Source organism: Schistocerca piceifrons, chromosome X (assembly GCF_021461385.2).
Source record: "Schistocerca piceifrons isolate TAMUIC-IGC-003096 chromosome X, iqSchPice1.1, whole genome shotgun sequence".
Classification (NCBI taxonomy): domain Eukaryota; kingdom Metazoa; phylum Arthropoda; class Insecta; order Orthoptera; family Acrididae; genus Schistocerca; species Schistocerca piceifrons.
In genome coordinates, this window is record NC_060149.1 from 411,740,822 (window position 1) to 411,764,253 (window position 23,432).

General features: G+C 38.9%; 1 protein-coding gene across 3 annotated transcripts in view; it reads right to left on the reverse strand.

The window, feature by feature from the left end:
• LOC124723048 (conserved oligomeric Golgi complex subunit 2) overlaps positions 1-23,432 on the reverse strand; it is an 83,088-nt gene that overhangs the window by 46,923 nt on the left and 12,733 nt on the right. For 2 of the 3 annotated variants that reach the window (XM_047248229.1, XM_047248227.1), the window contains exons 3-6: positions 22,079-22,348; positions 16,749-17,050; positions 9,420-9,540; positions 9,177-9,316 (exon numbers count right to left, since the gene is read on the reverse strand). In XM_047248229.1, the coding sequence (XP_047104185.1) occupies positions 9,177-9,316; positions 9,420-9,540; positions 16,749-17,050; positions 22,079-22,348 (833 nt within the window). The remainder of the gene's footprint in view (positions 1-9,176; positions 9,317-9,419; positions 9,541-16,748; positions 17,051-22,078; positions 22,349-23,432) is intronic. The other variant, XM_047248228.1, reaches the window with a different exon arrangement.

Here is a 23,432-nt window from a genome sequence, read left to right on the forward strand (position 1 = left end):
ATTTACTGTAGATGGTCTAAGATCCCTTGAACTGTCCTTAAAGCTCCAGTAACTTTTCAGCATGCATCTCTAACATGTTGACTGCTTTCTGACTATTGCCAGTTTGGCTCAACATTCAGGGTTATGAAGTATTGAAAGATTGTGATATTTTCTTTTGGGTAATAAATACTGTGGCTTTTCTTAGCATACAATTTTTGTTCATAATGATTTTAGCACTGTAACTCCCCACATGTGCTCATCTTTCCGTTAACTCTTCTGTCTTAGTCCCTATTGTGCCATAGCAAGTAATGAAATTAAGTATGTTATGCACTTCAACAACATTGACTATTCATCTTTGTTTTTCCACTAGAAAGCTACCTAGCTGCCTTCAAAGGCATGGCTACCGATTCCAACCCTTGGTTAGGCACTTTTCAGAGATTCCCCATCTTCATAACAATATAGGCACTATGAAAAACTTCTGACCTGTAACTGCTATTAAAAGCCATCTTTTCCATTATTTTCTGGGGAGAACTAAGCATGTAAACTATCTTCATTATTTGGATGCCAGTACCAACTGACAACAGTACATTCCATTTCATTTGGAGTGTCAAAGACATCACACTAGACCCCATGACCAGTGAAATATACAGAAGTACAACAGAAGTACACACACACACACACACACACACACACACACACACACACACACACCAGCTATTAAAATTGTACATTTGTTGGTGATCTGGGGTTATACAGGGTGTGAAATTTTGTACACAGAGCAAACACCTCTGGCTGCAGCAATAACTCTTAACTCAGCTGGGCATTCGGTGAACTGAGTCTGGATGATAGATAAAGGTATATCATTCCATAATGCATCAACTCTATGTCGGAGTTTATCAATCATAATGGCCAGTGAGTAATGGCAGGCCAGTCTCTTGGCATTCTGTGACCTGATGTTTTCAGAAGGTGACACATCTGCAGAACATGCCAGTGAGAACAACAGTCGAACACCATCCACACTGAGGCAGGTTGCAACAGCACAGGCAACATGCAGTCTCTCAAGTAATATTGTTGATAGTGCACAGCCATTGACCTTAGTATATCAGATGTCCAAATTACCATCTATCTGTGTACCCTATGAAATCCCATACCATCATATTGGCTGCCAGCCCATACAGTGACAAATGCAATCTGGCAATGTTCGGTCTTCTCCAAGCCTCCGCATACACGTGTCCCTCATGATGCTGTATTCAGAACTGGGATTCATCTGAAAATAAAATGTTGTTGATGGGTCCATTTCCTGAGCCAAGGAACAGGATGTGGCTGTGTGATCATGCATCACCAAGTGAAAAATGTGTCCTTCCTCTTGGGCACTAATTACTTAGGGCCATTGATACTGTGCATGGCACTGACTACAGCCCTCAAAAATCTACTGATTCCATATTTATACAGCACTTGTGGGTCATGACCAACATGAGCAGAAATATTGAAGAATGATAAACTGCAATCAGCAGCAAGCGATACTACCTGCTGGTACATAGTGCACAGCCATTGACCTTAATATAACGGAATCCTCATTCACCTGTCATGGCATATTAAGTGTTCAGCAGCTTTTTGACATAGTAATTTGTTTTCCATTTTGACAAGTTTCATCAAAATCAAATAACTCAGTGGCAGTTTTAGAGTTACCAACATGTGTGTTCTTGCGCTCTGCTGTAAAAAGTCATGTACAGGGACTGGAGGAAGAGAATGGGTGGGGGAGTCATAAGAGAAAAAGCAGGGGATGGGAGAAAGCTGTAGATAAAATGAAAGTAATGGTATTTCAGTGCAGACAACCAGTAAGATCTAAAATAGTTTTAGATAATAAAATCTCGGAGTAAGTTAAAACATTTTAAATATCTAGGATGTGATGTTGCTTACTAATATACCCACGACATGGACCAAAAATTAAATAAATTTACTTCCACATGTGTAATGACCATAAAATGTTTGCAAAATAAAGCCAAGAAAGAAACCCAGCTGAAGTTTTATTAAACAATAGCATTACTAACACTTATTTATGGAAGTGAAACATGGACAAGACACAAAGAAAGTACAATACAGGCTCCAGAAATGAGATTTCTAAGAAGAGCAGAAGGATGTACAAGGGAAGATTGTACAAGAAATGAAGATATAAGGAAAGATTAAGGAATATATGACTTAAAATAAAAACTGAAGGAAAATGGGAGACAATGGAAGGAAAATGTAGATCATATGGGTAGAGAAAGAGTTCCTGAAAAGTTTCTCAATTATGAATGCAGTGAAGAAGAAATGATGTAGGAAGACCATACACGAGATGGAGTGCCATAACAGAAATTTGCCTTATACATGAAGTGAAGAATGAGAAGAAGAAATTACCTTCCCCCCACCTCCGCTCTCTCCCCCTCTCTCTCTCTCTCTCTCTCTCTCTCTCTCTCTCTCTCTCTCTCTCTCCCTCCCTCTCTCTCTCTCTCTCACACACACACACACACACACACACACACACACACACACACACACACACACACACAATTCTACTCGTGTACAATATTCCACTTTTCAAGTCAACAGATGCTCAGAAGTATACACTGTTTAATGGTAACAGATGACTTGCGGAACTGTTCAGCCTGCAGCAAAGGAACCCCAAGTTCAACAAACCTGAACCTAGCCATTAGTGGCTGAGAGCCCTCAGATGGCATATGTAGCTATGTATATGTAATGTATGAAAACAGAGACTTTTGTGAATGGAATGGGTGAGCAGCACAGTCACAAAGTGAAAATTTAAATAAAGAGATTTATATCATTTGTGGAATCTATGTCTAATGATAAGCGCCAACAGTTTTCACTGAATTGCTAGAGACGAAGCAAGCTGGAATATATTTAATTCACCTCTTGTTTTTGCCATCTGCCTACTGAAATTGTTTTTTTTCATTTTTGAACTAATTACCATTAACATACATGAGTATAATCTATATTTTCATAATGGAGAAACGTTGGCCCTCAGTTTTAAAGAATACAACACCAGATCTAATTTTGTGCTTAGTTTTATGTATGTAATTGATTTTATAATTTATTTTGACTATTCCTAGTTAGTATCTTTTATTATAGAGAGAAATCAGTGATTGTTTAGTAAGTTAAATTCTATTTGATGTATATACAAATATAAACTGTGTACTAGTTATAAACATTTGGAGGAACAACTAATAGTATTCTTAAAGTATTTATTTGGCTCTATTCAAAAACATGTTAGCAATTCCAAAGTAATTAACAGTTTTGTCAAAAGTATTGTTTACATAACTATATATGTTAATTTCATGATTTAAACAAATAATTCGGCTTAACCCTCATAGCACAAGAAACTGTTAAAAGGAACCAATTTTTCAATGGATTCAGTTAATTTAATAAGTTAAGTTTTAATTGTAATTTCTATAAATTAAACTTTGAACAATGTGTAGTTTCAGTACCTATTATTGTGATGATATATAAGGGCCCAATTTTTGGTCACAAGACAGTTAGTCCATGGCCGAATTTCAGTCGAGGAACCCGTGTTGCTTAGAACAAAAACAACGTATCAACAGTGAAATAAGTGTTACACCAATAGGCCATGTGTTAAAGCAATGACAGTGACTGTTCAACTTATTTGAAGGACTGTGAACTATGTGGTTATGTTTTTATTGCTCGTAGATGTTCAACAGAAAACTATTGTAGCAGTATGTGGAGGTTAGCCTGCAAACTATTAATGAGGCTTATGAAAAGTTTAAACAAATGTACACTGGCTATACATCTATAACTGTGTATTATTGTACCTGTTGGCTACATTATTTACAGTAGTCAGTGTCCACATTAAAAACCCCAATTTTTCAGCCAGTGAGGCAATGCAGTACGTCAACACCGAGGACAACAAAGAAAGAATTAAAAAGTAGGTGAAACTGCTACACACTAGCCAGTATATATACAAATATAAATTTGAGTAGCTCCAAAGAAAATTTTAACGAGTTAAGCATTTCAGTTGAAGTGACGTATTGAGCACTTACCAGCTACAAAATTATGACCACTCATCTAATAATATATTGACTTGGAGGAGACGTTGGGAGGAGGGGGACATCAGACATGAAGTCATCCAAGTTCTTTGCAGTAACAATTATGCAGCCCACAGTTTTATAGCACATTTTGTGACAGCTAGAGATCCCAGAGATTGCACACAGGAAGATACGGAGTTTATCTGTTGATGTGTCTTCTTGCAGTGTATTAACTATTCCATGTGTTAAATAATGTTTGGTTCATCTGAACTATGTCCTGAAAACATTCCAATTGTTGTTCATTTTAACTGTAATTAACAAGAAAAATTGTGTAGGATGGATCTCAAACCACACTTTGGTTACGGTCAAAAACAGACTGACAGTCAATCCTGTATGACCAGAAGTACTGTCACAGTGGATTAACCAGTCCTTTGATCACCACAAAATGGGGAATTTTTGTAGCAGTACCACATGAAATTTCTTTAACAATTGAAAGTAGTAATGCCTGTTAACCTCATTAACTGTGGTACCTTAGGAAATAAATTCATACTGAACTATCCCCTTTGTGTATAAAAAAGTGCTTTCACATTAGTTTTAATCTGTTCTGATTCCTTTGATTGTGGTGATTAAGCAGTATTCCAACATTTTGAAAACTGACTGATTTCTGTGTCACACTCAGAGCACTAAATCTCAACTATAATGATTTTTGAGAAAATCTTGATATTAGTAGGCTTTTTTGCCTGAACTCGAAAATTCTGAACATGAGAAAAGTATCTGTGAAAATAAGTACTCCAAATAAACAGTTGCATGGTCAACTGATTAAAACCAGTGCGGAATGTGGCACTTAACAGGAAAATCAGTCATTACCTCCTCTCCACCAGTAGGAATGGAATTCTAGTTACATTTTGGTGGCTCCTCATATCAGGTAGTCTCCCAGAAGACAATGTATCAGGAAAACAATCTGTGAGATGTTGGAACAGGAAGCACAATACATTTAACCAGAAATTTCTTTTTCCATTGTTTCAATTTCCAACCACAATATACCCACGCCAACTGCAACAGTAACTGTTGATTCCATGCCAAGTGTGATTCAAGTTAAACCATCGGCTCTGGAGTCGTGCACGTGGTGTGTGCAAAAACTTTTATGTTTTTCCCCAAGATTACAACCCACTGTTAGTTGTAACAAAGATTACAATTTTTTATACTATACAGAACAGAGAAGCTTTCAACATTCATATTTCTGTACAAGGAATTGATACTAAATGCTTTATAATCTTCTAGAATTTTTGTCATCAGTTTTACAGAAAACAATGAGTAATTGCCATTCACATTATATGTTTTTGAGAACACCAGTCATTACACTCTTTCATTTGTCAAAGTTACTTAAATCAATAACTCTCTCATTACATGAACACACAGTGAACCAAAACATTTCTTTCAATTACAGGTACCTGTGACATAATTTTATACTGCATCAAATGCACACAATATGATCTACCCATGCTAATTTCCACAGCAGAATGGCAGTAATTATGTAATGGTATATTCTGTGGTATGTAATAATTGAAGCAATCTCTAAATGTTGTACAAAACTTCTCGAAGAATGTAAATACTTTTGGATTTTAGGAGACCACTCACTGAAAGGCAGAAGTATTAAGTTGTCAATAGGCACACACAAAAGAAAAAAGAAAAAGCTTATTAACTTTTAGAGTTATCCTTTGATGAACTAGAGTAAAAACACACACACACACACACACACACACACACACACACACACACACTTATGCCTCTACATGGTGATGGCTGGACTAACAGTGCCAATGCTATTTTTCAGCAGGCAGACTGGTTATGGTGGGGGTAGTTTCAGGTGTGGTGGGGAGAGGGAGAGGGAGAGGGAGGGGGAGGGGGAGGGGGAGGGAGAGAGGGAGGGGGGAAGGGGAGGGGGAGGCAGGGAGAGGGACTGAGTGTGGATGACTATCGGCTCAGCGGGAGACCGCCAGTTTGCTGGCTAGGAATACAGGAGGGAGGGGTGGCAGGTATAGAGGCAGGCACAATGTAGCGACCAGTGGGAAGCAACACATGCTGAAGGCGATGTGAGGACATGAGTTGGGAGGAGGTGACAGGATGGAGGAAGGTGAAACTGTTGGGTGGCGGGTGCAAATACAGTAGGTTACTTGATATTGAGGCCAGGACAATTACGGGAGTGGAGGATGTGTTGTAAGGATAACTCCCATAATGATATGTATAGTTCAGAGAAGCTGGCAGGGGACGGAAGGATCCAGATGGTTTGAAGCAGCCTTTGAAATTGAGCATGTTGTGATCACCTGCACGTTGTGCTGCCAGGTGGCCAACTTTGTTCTTGACAACAGTTTGGCAATGACCATTCATCTTGGCGGACATCTGGCTGGTAGTCATACCAACATAAAAACCCGTGCAGTGTTTGCAGCAGAACTGATACATGAATGGCTGTTTTTGTACGCAGCCTGGCCTCTGACAGAATAAGATAAGCCTGTGACAGGATTGGAGTAGCAAATGCTGAGTGGGTGGATTGAGCAGATCTTGCAACTAGGTCTGCGAGAGGGATATGGTGCAGTAAATCTCTTTGTGGACTGGGTTTGCGGCGCAGGGGGGGGGGGGGGGGGGGGGGATTGCCTGTCTGTGAAAGCCTTTGTGAGTCCTTCAGCATACTGATACTGGGCAAAGGAATTCTCACCACAGCAGATGTCGGTCATGGGTGGCTAGATTGTATGGGAGGGATTTTTTGGTGTGTAAGGGATGGCAGCTGCCAAGATGCAGGTACTGTTGTTTGTTAATGTGTTTAATGTGGACTTTGGAGTGGATGAAGCCATCAGAGAAGTGGAGGTCAACATCAAGCAAAGGTGATGAGTTTGGTAGGAGGCCAACCAGGTGAAGCAGATGGCAGAAAAGGTGGTGAGGTTGAGAAGGAATGTGCATAGGACACTCTGGTCCTAAGTCCAGATCCTGACAGTACCATCAATGAACCTGAATCAGACTAGGTGTTGGGAGTATGGGAGGCTAGGAAGGCTTCCCCTAGATGACCCATAAACAGGTTGGCATAAGTGGGTATCATGCGGATGCCCATGGCTGTGTTGCAGATTTTTTTGTAAACCTTCCCTTCAAAGGAAAAGTAAGTTTCCGTGCCGCTCACGTGTGGTCCTTATTTCTGGTCGGCGTAGCTCCGTCTACGTTTGCCTTAATGATTTTAATTTTGACAGACATAATCTTATGATTATGCGTCTTTATTGTTTTTAATTTTTAATCTGTGACATGGCCTGTGTTTGGCTCTCAAAATAATTTAATTTTTTGTTCTGAAGAAGATTCCATTACTGGAATCGAAACCTAGGTTAACGAGTAAAAATTACCTTGCAACTGAAGGCTGAAAAAATTGTTTAATTGTGGGATAGGATATAGTTGGTAAGGTGTATAAGGAAAGAGGTGGTTGGTTTAGATAGAGTATGAAGGGCATTGGAAGAGATAGTGGACGATAGAGGCAAGGCCGTCAGCATGAGGGATGTTGCTGCATAAGGAGATGGCATGAACAGTGATGAGTAAGGATTCAGGAGGTAAAGGGGTGGGGATGGTGGAAAGTCGGTAAGTGGGCAAGTGGTCAGTATCTTTGATGTAGGAGGTTAAGTTTCAGGCAATTGGCTGAGGTGATGGTCAACAAGAGCAGAAATTCTTTCAATGGAAGCACAATAGCCAGCTCCACCTCTCCGATGGCTCCATCTACACTGCTGTCCACATTAAACCCAATAACCACCAACAGTAACTGCATTCTGACAGCTGCCATCCCTTCCACACCAAAAATTCCCTCCCACACAGTCTAGCCACCTGTGGATGATGTATCTGCAGTGATGAGAATTCCCTTGCCCAGTATGCGGAAGGCCTCACAAAGGCCTTCATAGACAGGCAATACTCCCCAAATTCAGTCCACAAAGAGATTTGCCATGCCATACCCTCACATACCCCCAATCCTTCCACCACCCCAAGAATCAGCTATAAAGGAGTGCCCTCTCACCACCCAACATCATCCTATACCGGAACAACTGAACCATATACTTCACCAGGGCTTTCATTATCTACCACCCTGGCCTGAAATGAGGGACATCTTACATAAGATCCTTCCCACCTCTTCTAAAGTGCTGTTCCATCGCCTGCCAATTTACACAACATCCCAGTCCATCCTGATGCCACTTCCAGTCCCTGGCCACAGGGATCATATTCCTGTCGTAGAATGAGATGCAAGACCTGCACAATCCACCCACACAGCACCACCTCCATCTGTCCTGTCACAGGCTTATCCTATTCCATCACAGGCTGGGCCACCTGTGAAAGCAGCCATGTCATGTATCGAATCTGCTGCAAACACTGCACAGCTTTTTATGTTGGTATGACTACCAACCAACTGCTCAACAGGATGAATGGCCAATGCCAAACTGTTGTCAAGAATAAAGTTGACCATCCTGTGGCACAATATCCAACTGAACACAACGTGCTCAATTTCAATGGCTCCTTCACAACCTGAGCCATCTGGATCCTTCCCTCCATCACCAGTTTCTCTGAACTATGCAGATGGGAGTTATTCTTACAACGCATTCTCCACTCCTGTTGTCTGGCCACAATCTCAGGTAACACAATGTGCCTGCACCCTCCACCCAACAATTTTCCCTTCGTCCATCCTGTCACCTCCTCCCAATGCATGTCCCCACATCGCCTTCAGCATGTGTTGCTTCCCACCGGCCTCTAAAATTGTGCCAACCCTTATACGTGCCACCCCTCCCTCTCACATTCCTAGCCAGCAAACTGGCCATCTCACGCCGAGCTGCTAGCTGCCATCCCAAGTCCCTCTCCCTCTCGCTCTACCCTACCCCCACCACAACCCTGTCTGCTGAAAAGAAGCATTGGCACTGTTAGTTCAGCTGACACGATGTAGGGGCACGGGCATAGGTGTGTGTGTGTGTTTCTTTTTTTTATGTTACCGTGTCAAGGATAACTCCAGGTTAACTCCAAAAGCTAAGAAGTTTTCTTTCTTTTGTGTGTGCAACTCAACACTTGTGCCTTTCAGCGAATGGTCTCCTTTTAACCCAAAAACACAACAATCTTTACATATATGTAACCCAAATATATATATTGTATTACCTGATCTGAAAATATATGGATAAATTCCATTTGTTTATGAAGGACTGGTACTGTGGGTGACTGCGGAATTTACTTATGTCCTCTTCCACTCCACAGAAGTACTCCAACTTTTTCATAAACATCTCAGTTTCTGAAAAATGCTAAAATCAATTAAATTAAAATCTGACATTAAAGTTCTTTATTTTAAATATATAAATACCTTGACTCAATCACAGTGTAAATTCAACAGCAAAATCAACAAACCTTATAAAACAAATCTGGATTCCCTGGAGCAAATATAGATGATAAATTCATTTCAAGCCTCTCTTCAACTTCAGGCCAAAAACTGTTCAAGACAAAACTAAAACTCTTTACAGCTGGAAACCTGGAAACATGTATGCACAAAAATTAAATTACATTCAAAATGTACAGAGATCTGTAAATTCAATAAGAAAGAAATAATTATACAAAAATAAGCAGTAGTTAACTGAACATAACAACCTATACATTCTTGTTACATGACATCACAGAACACTTGTGACCATAAATTAAAGAATCATTGAGATCAATGAAACAACACTATGTCATGATGACAACATGTGCAGTAAACTGTGCAGGGCAACACAGAAACATGTGACATAGATGATTAGCAGAAAGCTACTAAGAGTGCTTACAAATACTCTGTGTCTGTCAACACTTTATTTGAAGTAGTTGGGACTGCATTCTGTGTGCATTATGCACAGAATATTCCAGCTGTACGAAATGGGACTGTAAAGTGAACATACTGGCAGATTACATGCCGACCATAGTCACTGCAATGTGGGCTGGAAGTAAAAATGTTGCATGTAGCACATTATCATTGCTGTGGAGAAAATTTAACAAGTTGAGGACTGAGCGCGAGTGTGGACGCTCAACCGGCTGGTACTGAGCGATTTCACAGTTTTTCTGAATTTTCTACAGCAGATTCTATACCACAGAAAGTAGATTGTTCTTTTGCATTTAGAAACTACGTCCATTCCCTTCAGAGTATTGCAAAGAAATAAACATTTACATTAGTGACAAGGGTTGTATATTAATTTTTTTTAGGTTTAGGACCTCTAAGGGACATAGGATTGAAGTTGTTAGTTTTAAATGAATAACTGTTGAAATATGAACTTTTATTTTATTAATAATCACAAAGTTACATTGGCTTTTGTATGAAATATTTCGAAACATTTTGGAAAACAAAGCCCTACGTCACAGGTTTCACAATAATATCGCGTGAAACTTTACCATATCTGGCCTTGCTTGTTTCTGCGTGTACTTTGCACCTTCTCTGAGGCCACTTACACAATTTTGTGGGTGGAATTTTGGAAAATGTCTTCCGCTTAGTCTGTTGATGGGTGAACTATTCTGAGAAGCGCATGAGTCTAAGAGGCCACCTTTGTGAGCCAAGTTCTCTGCTAACTCTGTAATGTATTCAACCAGATGTTTGCTTGTATTTCGCGACGTTTTCTACAAAATGTATGAATTTACAGTCATGAGCATGAAAATGTGAAAGAAAACTTTTTTCCACCACTTTATTTGTTTTCGTTCAAAAGGATAGTACGCCATTAGCTGGTCGCTATGACCCATACCAGCTTTTTTACTATTGTAGTCCAAAACACAGTCTGGCTTCATTTTTTCCACCATTCCAAATATAGTTTTTACACTGACATTTGTTGCCATCATTTTATGCTTTGTTGTCAAAAGAAAAATGTCTCTGTTGTCGTTCCATTTTCCAATCAGTAAGTGATCTTGTCTGCAAAACGGAAGTTCATATTTTTTCAATTTCTGGCCTACAAGATCCCTTGGTAGTCCTTTCCTATTTTTCTGCACAGTAACAACTGCCTTAGTTCTTTTCCCCCATAAATAATACAGTAAATCAGGGCTGGTGTAAAATCGGTCCATGTACAATGTGTGACCTTTATTATGAAATGAATGACACAATCTGTCTACAATGTGTAAAATGCTGTTATTGGCATTAGACTGTTTCCCAGAATAAATTTCACAGTTCAGGACGTACCCACTTTCACATAGCATAAAAAATTTTACACCATATTTATTAGGCTTATTTTTCATATACACTCTAAAACTCAGTCTACCATGAAAAGGGCAAATTCCTTCATCTATAATAATATTTTCCCCTGGCTTGTAAGCCTTTCCACTTTGGGTCACACATCTGTCGAATATAGGTCTTACCTTATGAATAGGATCGTGACCTACCTGGTTTTTAGGAATATATGTTGCGTTATCTACGAGATGTAACATTCGTAGAATTGACAAAAATCTCTCTCTTGGCAGACACTTTGCCGCAAATGAGGACTGCAACACGGGATTTGTTGACCAGTAGTCAGACAGTTTTGGTTTCTTGACTAGGCACATATGCAAAATAATACCAAAAAATTTATACCCTTCACTGAGTTTCACTGTTGTCCACTTACGCCACACTGACTGAGGCTTCAGTTTTCCTGTAGCACTTAGTGTCTCTATTGTCATTCTAGCGTAGCGGTTTGTCTTTCATTTGATCACTCTCACCAGTTCTTCATTGAAAAATATGTGAAACAATCAAACACTGAGGAATGTTGGTCAATCCCATCTTGAATTCCACAGGATTCAGAAAAAACAGGAAGCTGGGGAGTGATTGTATCGTCATCTGTCCACTGGCCAGAAGAATATGGCAAATTGCAATGACCAGTTGTGTTTGTTGTGCCAGCGATGTCAACAGCCTCATCTTCAGGTCTTCCTGATGGTTCACTGTCCGAGGGATCGTTTTCATGTATAAGAAAATTCGTAAAAATTATCTTTTTTCTCATCAGGAATCAAACCACAGAATTACGAAAAATTTGGACAAAAAATAGCTTACCATCACTAATATCAAAATCTGCAATTTCTTCATCTAATTCTGAACCACTATTGTTCAATAAAAACTCTACTTCTTCATCTCACAAGGCCATGACGAAAATAAAGTGCAAAGCTATCAGCCGACAACAATCTAAAGTTTCGAACTGCCGCGCGCCTGTTGTAGGTCGAGCGTGAGCGCAGCAAAGCAAATTACTCTAAATGTACTCCTGTACCACCTCCAACAGTGACATATGCTGCCATCTATAATTTTTTCTTGGTACTAGGACAACCAGAGAGTACTTTTAAACCTACAGAATATGAAAGTCATGCGCTGGGAGTCGTTAACGTCGCTGATAATCGGCCGACGTAGGAGCTACGTCGGTGATCTTTTTGGGGTACTGTCGGACCGATGTAGGAGCTACGTCGCTCGTCTCGAAAGTGTTAAAGAAAGAAAAATATTTAACAAGAGTATGGTCAAGGTTGCCATGTGTAACAACCCAGACTCAGGGTCATTATCTTGCCGAAGTGCCAACTGCTGAAATTGAGATGATTTTACATATCAAAATGATGTGTTACTATAGGCCATGCTTGTTGTCTTGTTCCACAGTCTGTACAGATGCTGTGAATCCTATACTGGCATGCAACGGCTTCACAATTTGTACTGACATAATGTCAATCAATGAAGAGACACTACATGTAGCATTAGCCGGCCGCTGTGGCCGAGCGGTTCTAGGTGCTTCAGTCCGGAACTGTGCTGCTGCTACGGTGGCAGGTTCGAATCCTGCCTCAGGCATGGATGTGTGTGATGGCCTTAGGTTAGTTAGGTTTACGTAGTTCTAAGTCTAGGGGACTTATGACCTCAGATGTTAAGTCCCATAGTGCTTAGAGCCATTTGAACCATGTAGCATTACCTGTAGACCACAGTTAGTTTTCCAGTATGATTTTTAATCAAATAACTGTTCAACATGTCGCTGTTTTTCCAGTATACCTATTAGCACATACATTATTGGCATATCTCACGTTGTTTCAAGGATCTCAAAGACCCCTTGGACATGAGTGTACCATGATCATGTTTGTCTACATTTTATTTCCTCACGGTACGACAAAATTTTTGTTTCCTCATATTTTGTTCCCAAAATGAAATTGCTGAAATTGCTTTCCACATTACCTTCACTCACATAGTTGCTAGAATGGACTCTGTTGTGTAATGTGCAAGTCATTTTTATTGATGACCATGTTTGGTATGGCTGTCTGATCAATATTGTTGTGGTTGTATAATAATAATATGGACAGTGTGTGTGTGTGTGTGTGTGTGTGTGTGTGTGTGTGTCGGTGTGTGTCAGGGAAAAAGGGGGGGGGGGGGGGGGGGGGACTGCACATCACAACAGAAGGATATGCAAAAATGAATATCTTGCTGTGAATGAGTAATTCTCCAAATAAATATTTAATTTGCCTTTTGATGGCTGACCTGACAAAGTTTAAAAAAAAAAAAAAAAAAAAAAAAAAAAAAAAAAAAAAAAAAAAAAAAAAAAAAAATTGTATTCAATGGTGACATGTCATTTTATGAAGAGAAAAATTAGCTGCAAACAGTGATAATACCTTTTGAATATCATGGGGTCATGCATTCAAAATCTATGTACAGTAAAACCCGGGTTAGCCGAACTGGGGTCAACTAAACCCTGGGCTATATGAAATGAATCCAAAAAACACCCACTGACTCACCAGTCTAAACAAAGCTACATTTCTAACACTAATGCACTGGAGTCTTTGTTTCTTTCCACTGCAAGTGTATTTTTGTGCTATGTTATAAACAATGATGTACAGTGCACTGCATATTAATTTATGGTAATCATAATGCTGTAATTTTAACTTTCATAAGAATTTAAGTGCACCCTGAAAAGAGATTTCTTTTGCTTCAAAATTTTCAAAAATACATACAATGCAAAATACTGTAGCACATATCAGATGTCTACGGCTTAACTGAAAAAACTGTTAACTGGAACAGGTTCCCCTCTTTATTTCGGTTAACCAGGGTTCTACTGGACATTGGTACTAGTGATGTGTAGGTGGACTCTTGAAAATGAAGATAATATGATGTAATACTTTGAAAAATTCAGAAGAATGTGGCTGAAGAGATACACCCATCTGTCAGAATTTGACATCACATTCCAACATGGAGCCATTTTTTGAACTAGGAGCTTGACTGAAATAAATGCTCAGGAAACAAAGGCACTGATCAGATTATTAATTTGCAAAGGAATTTTATACAAACCTGGGAACAACCTGAATCCAAGATCCAGTTTTATTTCTCAAAACTTGTGCAAAGAACATACAACCTATCTTATACTAAAAAGCCTCCATTTTGTACATAATTCCACATTTGATACTCTTGTGTTCAAAAAGAAGCTGCATAAAAATCTGTTCAACATCTCATGTCAAATTTCTCCTACACTTCCAAACAACATATCTGTGTTGATAAATCTCTTGCACTTTGGTAAGGAAGATGGGAATGGATTCAGCACATTTCATTGAAGAGAAGTTGATTTAATGTGAAAGATTACAGATGGAAGCTCTGGTATCAGGCTGCAGCAAATGGGCCTTGATGGACGATAGAGGGCAGTGTTGCCACACCGCTGCACACACCTAGTGAGTGCGCCTCCGTCTCACCACATGAATACACCAGCCAATAGTGTCCCTCATGGCTGACATAAATACTGTCGCACCTTGACCGCTTAGTCAGTCGTTTACTTCATCTGATATAAGTCTCCACTGCACTACTGACTGCTCATCTACAACTTCGCTTTGGTAATGGTTTTCCTCTTTGGTCTCTATTTGAATGGTGGCTCGTACTTGACCCGTTGACAGCATTGTGTCGAAAGTTTGTTGCGCTTCTTTGTTGCATAGTTTGTTATTGACTTGCTCTTGCTGTGTCAGGTCTGCTGTTCAGTCAGCCCTGTTGCTTGACTTTGGTGTGGGTTTGAGTCCCATCTGCAGGCGGTTTTTCTGCTTTGGGTCATCATCGTTTCTCTCCTGTTTTTCTGATGTGTGCACCACTATCTGGCTACTTACCGATACATGCAGAAGCAACGCTGGATACTTATGGAATTTCATCATCAATATAATTATACTGTTTATGGTAAGGACATCATGACAAACTTCAGTAAGAATTGTGTTAGAACTTTATTAAGATTTGCTCGACAAGGGCACTGGTTGTACCAAAGAGACAGGTGCATGTGGACTTAACTTTTGATACATTATTTTTTAAATGACGAGTATGTGTTGGTAAGGAGTTTCCTGCATGTGAGAATGGTTACACTGCAGGGAGGAAAGACTGTGACATCATGCAGATGAAAACAAAATATGAAAAACATAAGGATTTGTCCAGCAGATATGTTTTCAGAATTTGTTTGAAGTTAATTTTATTATCTATTAAATTCCTTACATCACTCTACTGGGTAAGTTCAAAATGGTTCAAATGGCTCTGAGCACTATGGGACTCAACTGCTGAGGTCATTAGTCCCCTAGAACTTAGAACTTGTTAAACCTAACTAACCTAAGGACATCACAAACATCCATGCCCGAGGCAGGATTCGAACCTGCGAGCGTAGCGGTCTTGCGGTTCCAGACTGCAGCGCCTTTAACCACACGGCCACTTCGGCCGGCACTGGGTAAGTGGTCACGGATATTTATGTCTGAATACCTCATCCTTTCTGTACCACACTAACAAGAAGTGATAGATAGTATAAATCATTTCTCCTTTTAGTATTATATTTAACAAGGGGAAACTAACCTGGCTCCAGGGAGGCTGCTTCCCAAAAATGGTGCTATCTTCATTCAAGGAATACTCTACAAAATGATATGCCATGTCCAGAAAGAAAGGAAAGAGAAATGAGATATTCTACTGGTGTGTCAATAGGGAGAAGGCTTCATGCCTGATGCCATATTTTTGAAACAAACATTAAGAACTGAAACATGAATATAAAGAATGAACAATATTGCAGATAAGTTCCTGCATATTTCACAATGGCTGTTGTGTACTTGTAAAAGTTACTTCGTGCTGACTATGAAATACATTTCATTGTTTGAATGATATTTCTGCCATCTGACTGTATAGTCAAATTGTGGTAATATCACTCAAACATTATTACATGACTGTGGCTCAAAAATATGAAAACATTTCATTGTTACAATGAAAAATATTACTGCACTTTGGGTTCACTGATCACTGTTAGTAAATCATACAACACTACCATTTGTAGAGTTTTGTATTTATATGCAGATATACCACACAATGTAAAAATGTTGCATATTCAACACTGTTACAAATAACCAGTGCAGTCTTACCAGGCATGGTTGACTGATCTGTGCATCAAATGTATTTCCAAATGTGCAATCCCAATGGGCAAGCATTCTTTTATTGACACATTAATTTGAGATGAAATCAGAAGAGAGAAAAGGCTGAGGATGAAGGAGGTGAGGAGGGGGAAGGGGTGAGGCATTGTGGAGGGGGAAGTGGGTGAGGGAGAGAGAAGGGGGGTGGTAGGGGGAAAGGAGGAAGGATAAGGAAGTAAGGGAAGTGCAGAGGGGGTGTAGGGCACGAGGTGGGAGGGGGAAGGTAGGAGGGAGGGGGAGGGAAGAGGGAGATGAAGATGGAGAGGGAGGGGGGGGGGGGGGAGAGAGAGAGAGAGAGAGAGAGAGAGAGAGAGAGAGAGAGAGAGAGAGTTATCATACCTTCTGGTGAGTTTGGTGAGTTCTAAAAGATTACTCATGTCAACCTTTACAAAGTCAAGTAATCTGTTATAAACACCATTCAGGCCCACTATATTGGATTCCATTGCTGTTTCACTTATAACACTTGAAATAGCTGGTGCAACCATGTTCTTACGATACAACATTTCTGCTTCATGTACTTTGTCTAATGCTGCATAGGTTCTTAAGCAACGTGCAATGGAACTCATGTCTTTCATTTTCAAACTCTTCAAAAACATATCATTCAGGCCCAACATCATGGCTTCAGATATTCTGCTTGTTTTCTGGAAAAAGTTAATGAGTGACACAAGAGAAATATTACAATTAAAATACAGCTTCTTAACTTTGTTAAAAATGGTTGATTTGCAAGTAACACATGGAAATCTACGTATGAATAACTGAGTTTCCTCTACAGTATATACAGCATGTAGCAACTCAGATAATTAATCTACATCTACATTTATACTCCGCAAGCCACCCAACGGTGTGTGGCGGAGGGCACTTTACGTGCCACTGTCATTACCTCCCTTTCCTGTTCCAGTCGCGTATGGTTCGCGGGAAGAACGACTGTCTGAAAGCCTCCGTGCGCGCTCTAATCTCTCTAATTTTACATTCGTGATCTCCTCGGGAGGTATAAGTAGGGGGAAGCAATATATTCGATACCTCATCCAGAAACGCACCCTCTCGAAACCTGGCGAGCAAGCTACACAGCGATGCAGAGCGCCTCTCTTGCAGAGTCTGCCACTTGAGTTTATTAAACATCTCCGTAACACTATCATGGTTACCAAATAACCCTGTGACGAAACGCGCCGCTCTTCTTTGGATCTTCTCTATCTCCTCCGTCAGACCGATCTGGTACGGATCCCACACTGATGAGCAATACTCAAGTATAGGTCGAACGAGTGTTTTGTAAGCCACCTCCTTTGTTGATGGACTACATTTTCTAAGCACTCTCCCAATGAATCTCAACCTGGTACCCGCCTTACCAACAATTAATTTTATATGATCATTCCACTTCAAATCATTCCGCACGCATACTCCCAGATATTTTACAGAAGTAACTGCTACCAGTGTTTGTTCCGCTATCATATAATCATACAATAAAGGATCCTTCTTTTTATGTATTCACAATACATTACATTTGTCTATGTTAAGGGTCAGTTGCCACTCCCTGCACCAAGTGCCTATCCGCTGCAGATCTTCCTGCATTTCGCTACAATTTTCTAATGCTGCAACTTCTCTGTATACTACAGCATCATCCGCGAAAAGCCGCATGGAACTTCCGACACTATCTACTAGGTCATTTATATATATTGTGAAAAGCAATGGTCCCATAACACTCCCCTGTGGCACGCCAGAGGTTACTTTAACGTCTGTAGACGTCTCTCCATTGATAACAACATGCTGTGTTCTGTTTGCTAAAAACTCTTCAATCCAGCCACACAGCTGGTCTGATATTCCGTAGGCTCTTACTTTGTTTATCAAGCGACAGTGTGGAACTGTATCGAACGCCTTCCGGAAGTCAAGAAAAATAGCATCTACCTGGGAGCCTGTATCTAATATTTTCTGGGTCTCATGAACAAATAAAGCGAGTTGGGTCTCACACGATCGCTGTTTCCGGAATCCATGTTGATTCCTACATAGTAGACTCTGGGTTTCCAAAAACGACATGATACTCGAGCAAAAAACATGTTCTAAAATTCTACAACAGATCGACGTCAGAGATATAGGTCTATAGTTTTGCGCATCTGCTCGATGACCCTTCTTGAAGACTGGGACTATCTGTGCTCTTTTCCAATCATTTGGAACCCTCCGTTCCTCTAGAGACTTGCGGTACACGGCTGTTAGAAGGGGGGCAAGTTCTTTCGCGTACTCTGTGTAGAATCGAATTGGTATCCTGTCAGGTCCAGTGGACTTTCCTCTATTGAGTGATTCCAGTTGCTTTTCTATTCCTTGGACACTTATTTCGATGTCAGCCATTTTTTCGTTTGTGCGAGGATTTAGAGAAGGAACTGCAGTGTGGTCTTCCTCTGTGAAACAGCTTTGGAAAAAGGTGTTTAGTATTTCAGCTTTACGCGTGTCATCCTCTGTTTCAATGCCATCATCATCCCGTAGTGTCTGGATATGCTGTTTCGAGCCACTTACTGATTTAACGTAAGACCAGAACTTCCTAGGATTTTCTGTCAAGTCGGTACATAGAATTTTACTTTCGAATTCACTGAACGCTTCACGCATAGCCCTCCTTATGCTAACTTTGACATCGTTTAGCTTCTGTTTGTCTGAGAGGTTTTGGCTGCGTTTAAACTTGGAGTGGAGCTCTCTTTGTTTTCGCAGTAGTTTCCTAACTTTGTTGTTGTACCACGGTGGGTTTTTCCCATCCCTCACAGTTTTACTCGGCACGTACCTGTCTAAAACGCATTTTACGATTGCCTTGAACTTTTTCCATAAACACTCAACATTGTCAGTGTCGGAACAGAAATTTTCGTTTTGATCTGTTAGGTAGTCTGAAATCTGCCTTCTATTACTCTTGCTAAACAGATATGTACAGGAATTTGCAAATAATTGAAAGACTCCCAATATCTTAAAATTAACACAATTAAAAACTTGTAGTTATTTGGGAAACATGACCCAAGGCACAAAAAAAACTTTAAATATTACATGAACAACAATGAAAAATAGTGTGAATCTTCTGTAGTACTTTAATTTCCTTGACTTTCTTTTGCTTCAACAATTGATTTCACTGACCACTATTTCAGTTATGGGACTCTATAAAGATATTTCTGAATGACAAAAGCCAATAAACAAGAATGTTTCAAACTTCCTCAGTTTTCCCATGCTCTCTTTCAGACAGAAACACATTTCACTGTTTTGTACAGGTACAGCCTAAAAAATAAACTGGTGTTATAGACAATAACAGCAAGTTGTTATAAAATTAAGTTAATTTAAAATAGTCTTCAGTATTAATACAACAAATGAAACTTGAAAATCAACCATCACTTTAGTCTAGTAATACAAATGGCAAACAATTACAATTTGTGTTAATATGTGTATGTGATACACTAGTGTGTGTTCAGGGCTTGGCATAAAAGTTTCTATTAAATATAAGAAAAAAAGGAAACACAACACAACTGGAAAAATAATTATATACCAAATTTAAGACCTGAAGTTTAATGAACTCTTTCTTGTATTTTGCATAATGTCTTACAGCAGCACTGTAACCTATTCTCATAACCTACAATAACATTTAGTGTATAACGCATTCCTTCTAAATAAGTAGATGATTATATTTATTTGTCATATTCTAACGTAATACAGTTAGGCTGAAACATTTTTAAACTCTGAGAAATGGCATACCCCATATTTGACTTCATTAGTGCCACAATACATAACACAAAAAGTGTATGTATTCAAGAAAATGTTAATATATTGGTTACTAATACCTAAGAAGGTCATGGCAACAACAGATAGTGAGTTTAGGTAAAAGCACACCTATTTTATAATAAGGAATGAAGCAGATGATAAACTAACAGTTAAAATATGACATCAGAAACTTAATGATGACGTGTTTTAATATTCAACTTACTGACAGCAATGTCCTCCTGATCCTATATGCCATCCATCACCATTTCCCTGAAAATTCAATACTTTTTTTTTCTTCTAGAACACCACCTGTCTTTCTGAGTCCGATTCAAAAATGTGAACATATGTCTTATATTCCACCACTCACCTTCAATTATGGAGAGGTGCATTTAGTTGGTGCCTACTGTTTTTCTAGTCTTGTTAGTCTGCTCAGTCATTCACAGCACTCTGTGTGCACAATTTAGTAATGTAGTAAATCAATATGGTACTCACACTGCCTAGAACAATGAAAAATCTGTGACAGACTCCTTCAGCTGTTACCTGGTATTTGGCACAGGTGCTGTCACTGATCTTTCACACAGCCACTGCAGTGGTGACCAACCACCTGCTTTCAATTACTTGATAGTATTTCGTCTGTAGCTTCTCTAAAGCAACAAACATTGCATCTAACTGTGCTGATATCTAATGTGGCACCTCCAAACAACAGTCTCCAGTTTTTTTATGAATGTAAATTAGCATTTCACTTTCATAATTTAGGAATTATAATATGCACGTCAGTGTTAGCCATGTTCTACATACTACGGTGCAACCTTGTGTTTCAACAGAAGACGCTAGGACTGTAGCTCAGAACTTTGGCAGCAGTGTCAAATGTCACAAAGTATTACAATATTTTATGAGAGTAAGGATTGGAGGCATTAATTTCCAACAATAACGGAATAAAATACACTTATCAACTGCTGGAACACAGGAGTAACAACAGGTCAATCATACAATTAACTATGAGTGTTTGATAATGGTTAGTCCCTCGCATGGAGATAAAACTATGTGATAAGGGAATATGTGTTGAAAGGTACAAGAGTGGAAGGAAATTCATGCAAGAGCCTGGGTTAAGAGCAACACAAATAGTAGCTGGACATCATCAAGAGAGAAACATTCTGACTTCTTTTTCCTGCCTTCAGATTTCAACTTGATCCATGTTTCTGCAAACATTTTCCTGTTATCTTATCACATATTGCTTTCCTCTTTTAGTAGACAAGAATATAGTTTTAAATATCTAGATTTATCATGTTTAAGTATCTGATTTCCTTACTTCAACTGCTACTTCGGGTCAGATAGTAATTAGGGTTCTGGATATGGTGTTAAAAAGAAATATTAATCACTGTGTCCAACTAGCTAAAGTACTGGATTTAGATTTGACAGATGTGTGAATCATATCCTTGACTAGCCACTCAGATTTATAAAGTTCCTTGGGCACTCTACATTGCATATGCTGGGATGGTTCCTTTGACAAGGACACAGCTTATCTGTTATCTTGCCCTCATCCAATTCAAGCTTGTGCTCCATGTTTAATGAACACCTTTTACTGAAAATAATATAATACAGTTTTACATATTACACAGTTAAACAAATGACGCCAGTCTTAGAAAAGTTATTTTATCTATCTGATTTATACCGAAAAAACGTAATGGCATTCACATTCAATCTATTTATTTTCTTCAACTAACATACACAAAAGGCAAGTCAGTCAATCTATTTAGTGTGTGGAGCATGTGCAAAAACTGCAAGGCAAACATATACAGAAATGTGGCTGCAAGCTATCAGTAATCCATATTTCTTTCTATCAATACAGAATAGTTGATACTAGCATGAAAATAATAATAATAATACAGACAGCACTACAATCTATGACAAAAGAAATAGTATGTATCATAAATGGTTTTCAAAAGATTTACCTTTGAATGTAAATTAGTTAAATAAACCTCACACTGTGAAATAGAAAACAGCAGCTTGTTATATTCTGATGCAACTCGTTCTGTGAAATCTGGATCCAGAAAATATTTATGAGGTGTTTCTTCTGAGTCAAGTACATAGCCAAATTTACTTAAAAAGAATTCAACATTAATCAGATTCTGCAGGCACAACTTCTTCACAAATACATCGTGGCGGCACTTCAGTAGATCTGTTACACCATTCAGAGCTTCTTCTAAAGCAATCTTTACCTGCTGCATGAAAAAAGAGATACTATTTCAGTTGGAATTTAGTCTTAATTGCTAACAACAGGTATTACATAATGAGAATTAAAATGAACTCATTGTACTCTATGTGGACTTTTAAAGAGTACTATTGGTAAGGAGGCTGATGGGAGTAGCTGAATTGATGGTAATCAAATGTTGTTGACCAGTTTGTATTCCTTTTCAGTCACTACTAACTTCAGGTAGAATTGAAAACTGTCTTTAATGGATTTAACACATCAGTAAATAAGATTATTTCCAATTTAACTACAGCTAACATTTCAGTAATTGTTGCCTCCACCTCTTAATTCTGATTATGTAAGAGCAGATGCACAAAACACAGTGTTGTTTGCAAGCTGTAGTTGACAATGATCAGAAATCAGTCAATACTAGCTGATGTCATTCAATTGCTATCAATTTAGAGGAAGCAGAAATTTTTAGATCTACAGTGAAACCCCTAGTCTATGTTTCCGTATGGTCCAGACTTACAAAATGCAAAACTGAGGAAAATGCACAATCAACGAAAATGTTAGAAACCCCCAAAATATAAGAAAAACACATGTAATTGGCATATATGATTAAAAACTGCAATCCTCTCTAATACTTTGCATAAAATCTGTCTAAGTGAAGGAAATTAAATGCACAATACAATGTTTACACAATAATTTGTGGTAATGACACTCATCAGTTCTTAAAAAATCACAGATGTGTAACAAGTAAAAATTCATCAAAAAACTGAAATTGGTGCCTACATATAAGGTAATCAAGCTGTTTTCCAACAAGCTACAACAACAAATTATTCGTCAAAAACACACATTATTGAGAGATTGTCCTCTGTGCTCATCCAGAAAAAGGCAAAAATTTATGAACATGTTGAATTAAACTAAAAACCATCGCAGCAGCTAAGAGGTTAAACCACAAGCATAAACGGGGACATCTGCTTAATGATGTATACTTTGTCACCACTGCTGTTATCGTTTATAGCTTTTCTTACGAATCACACCTCATATGCTCACCACCATTAAATTGTTATTTTAGTTTTGATAAGAAAAACAATTAAAATTACATCCTTATC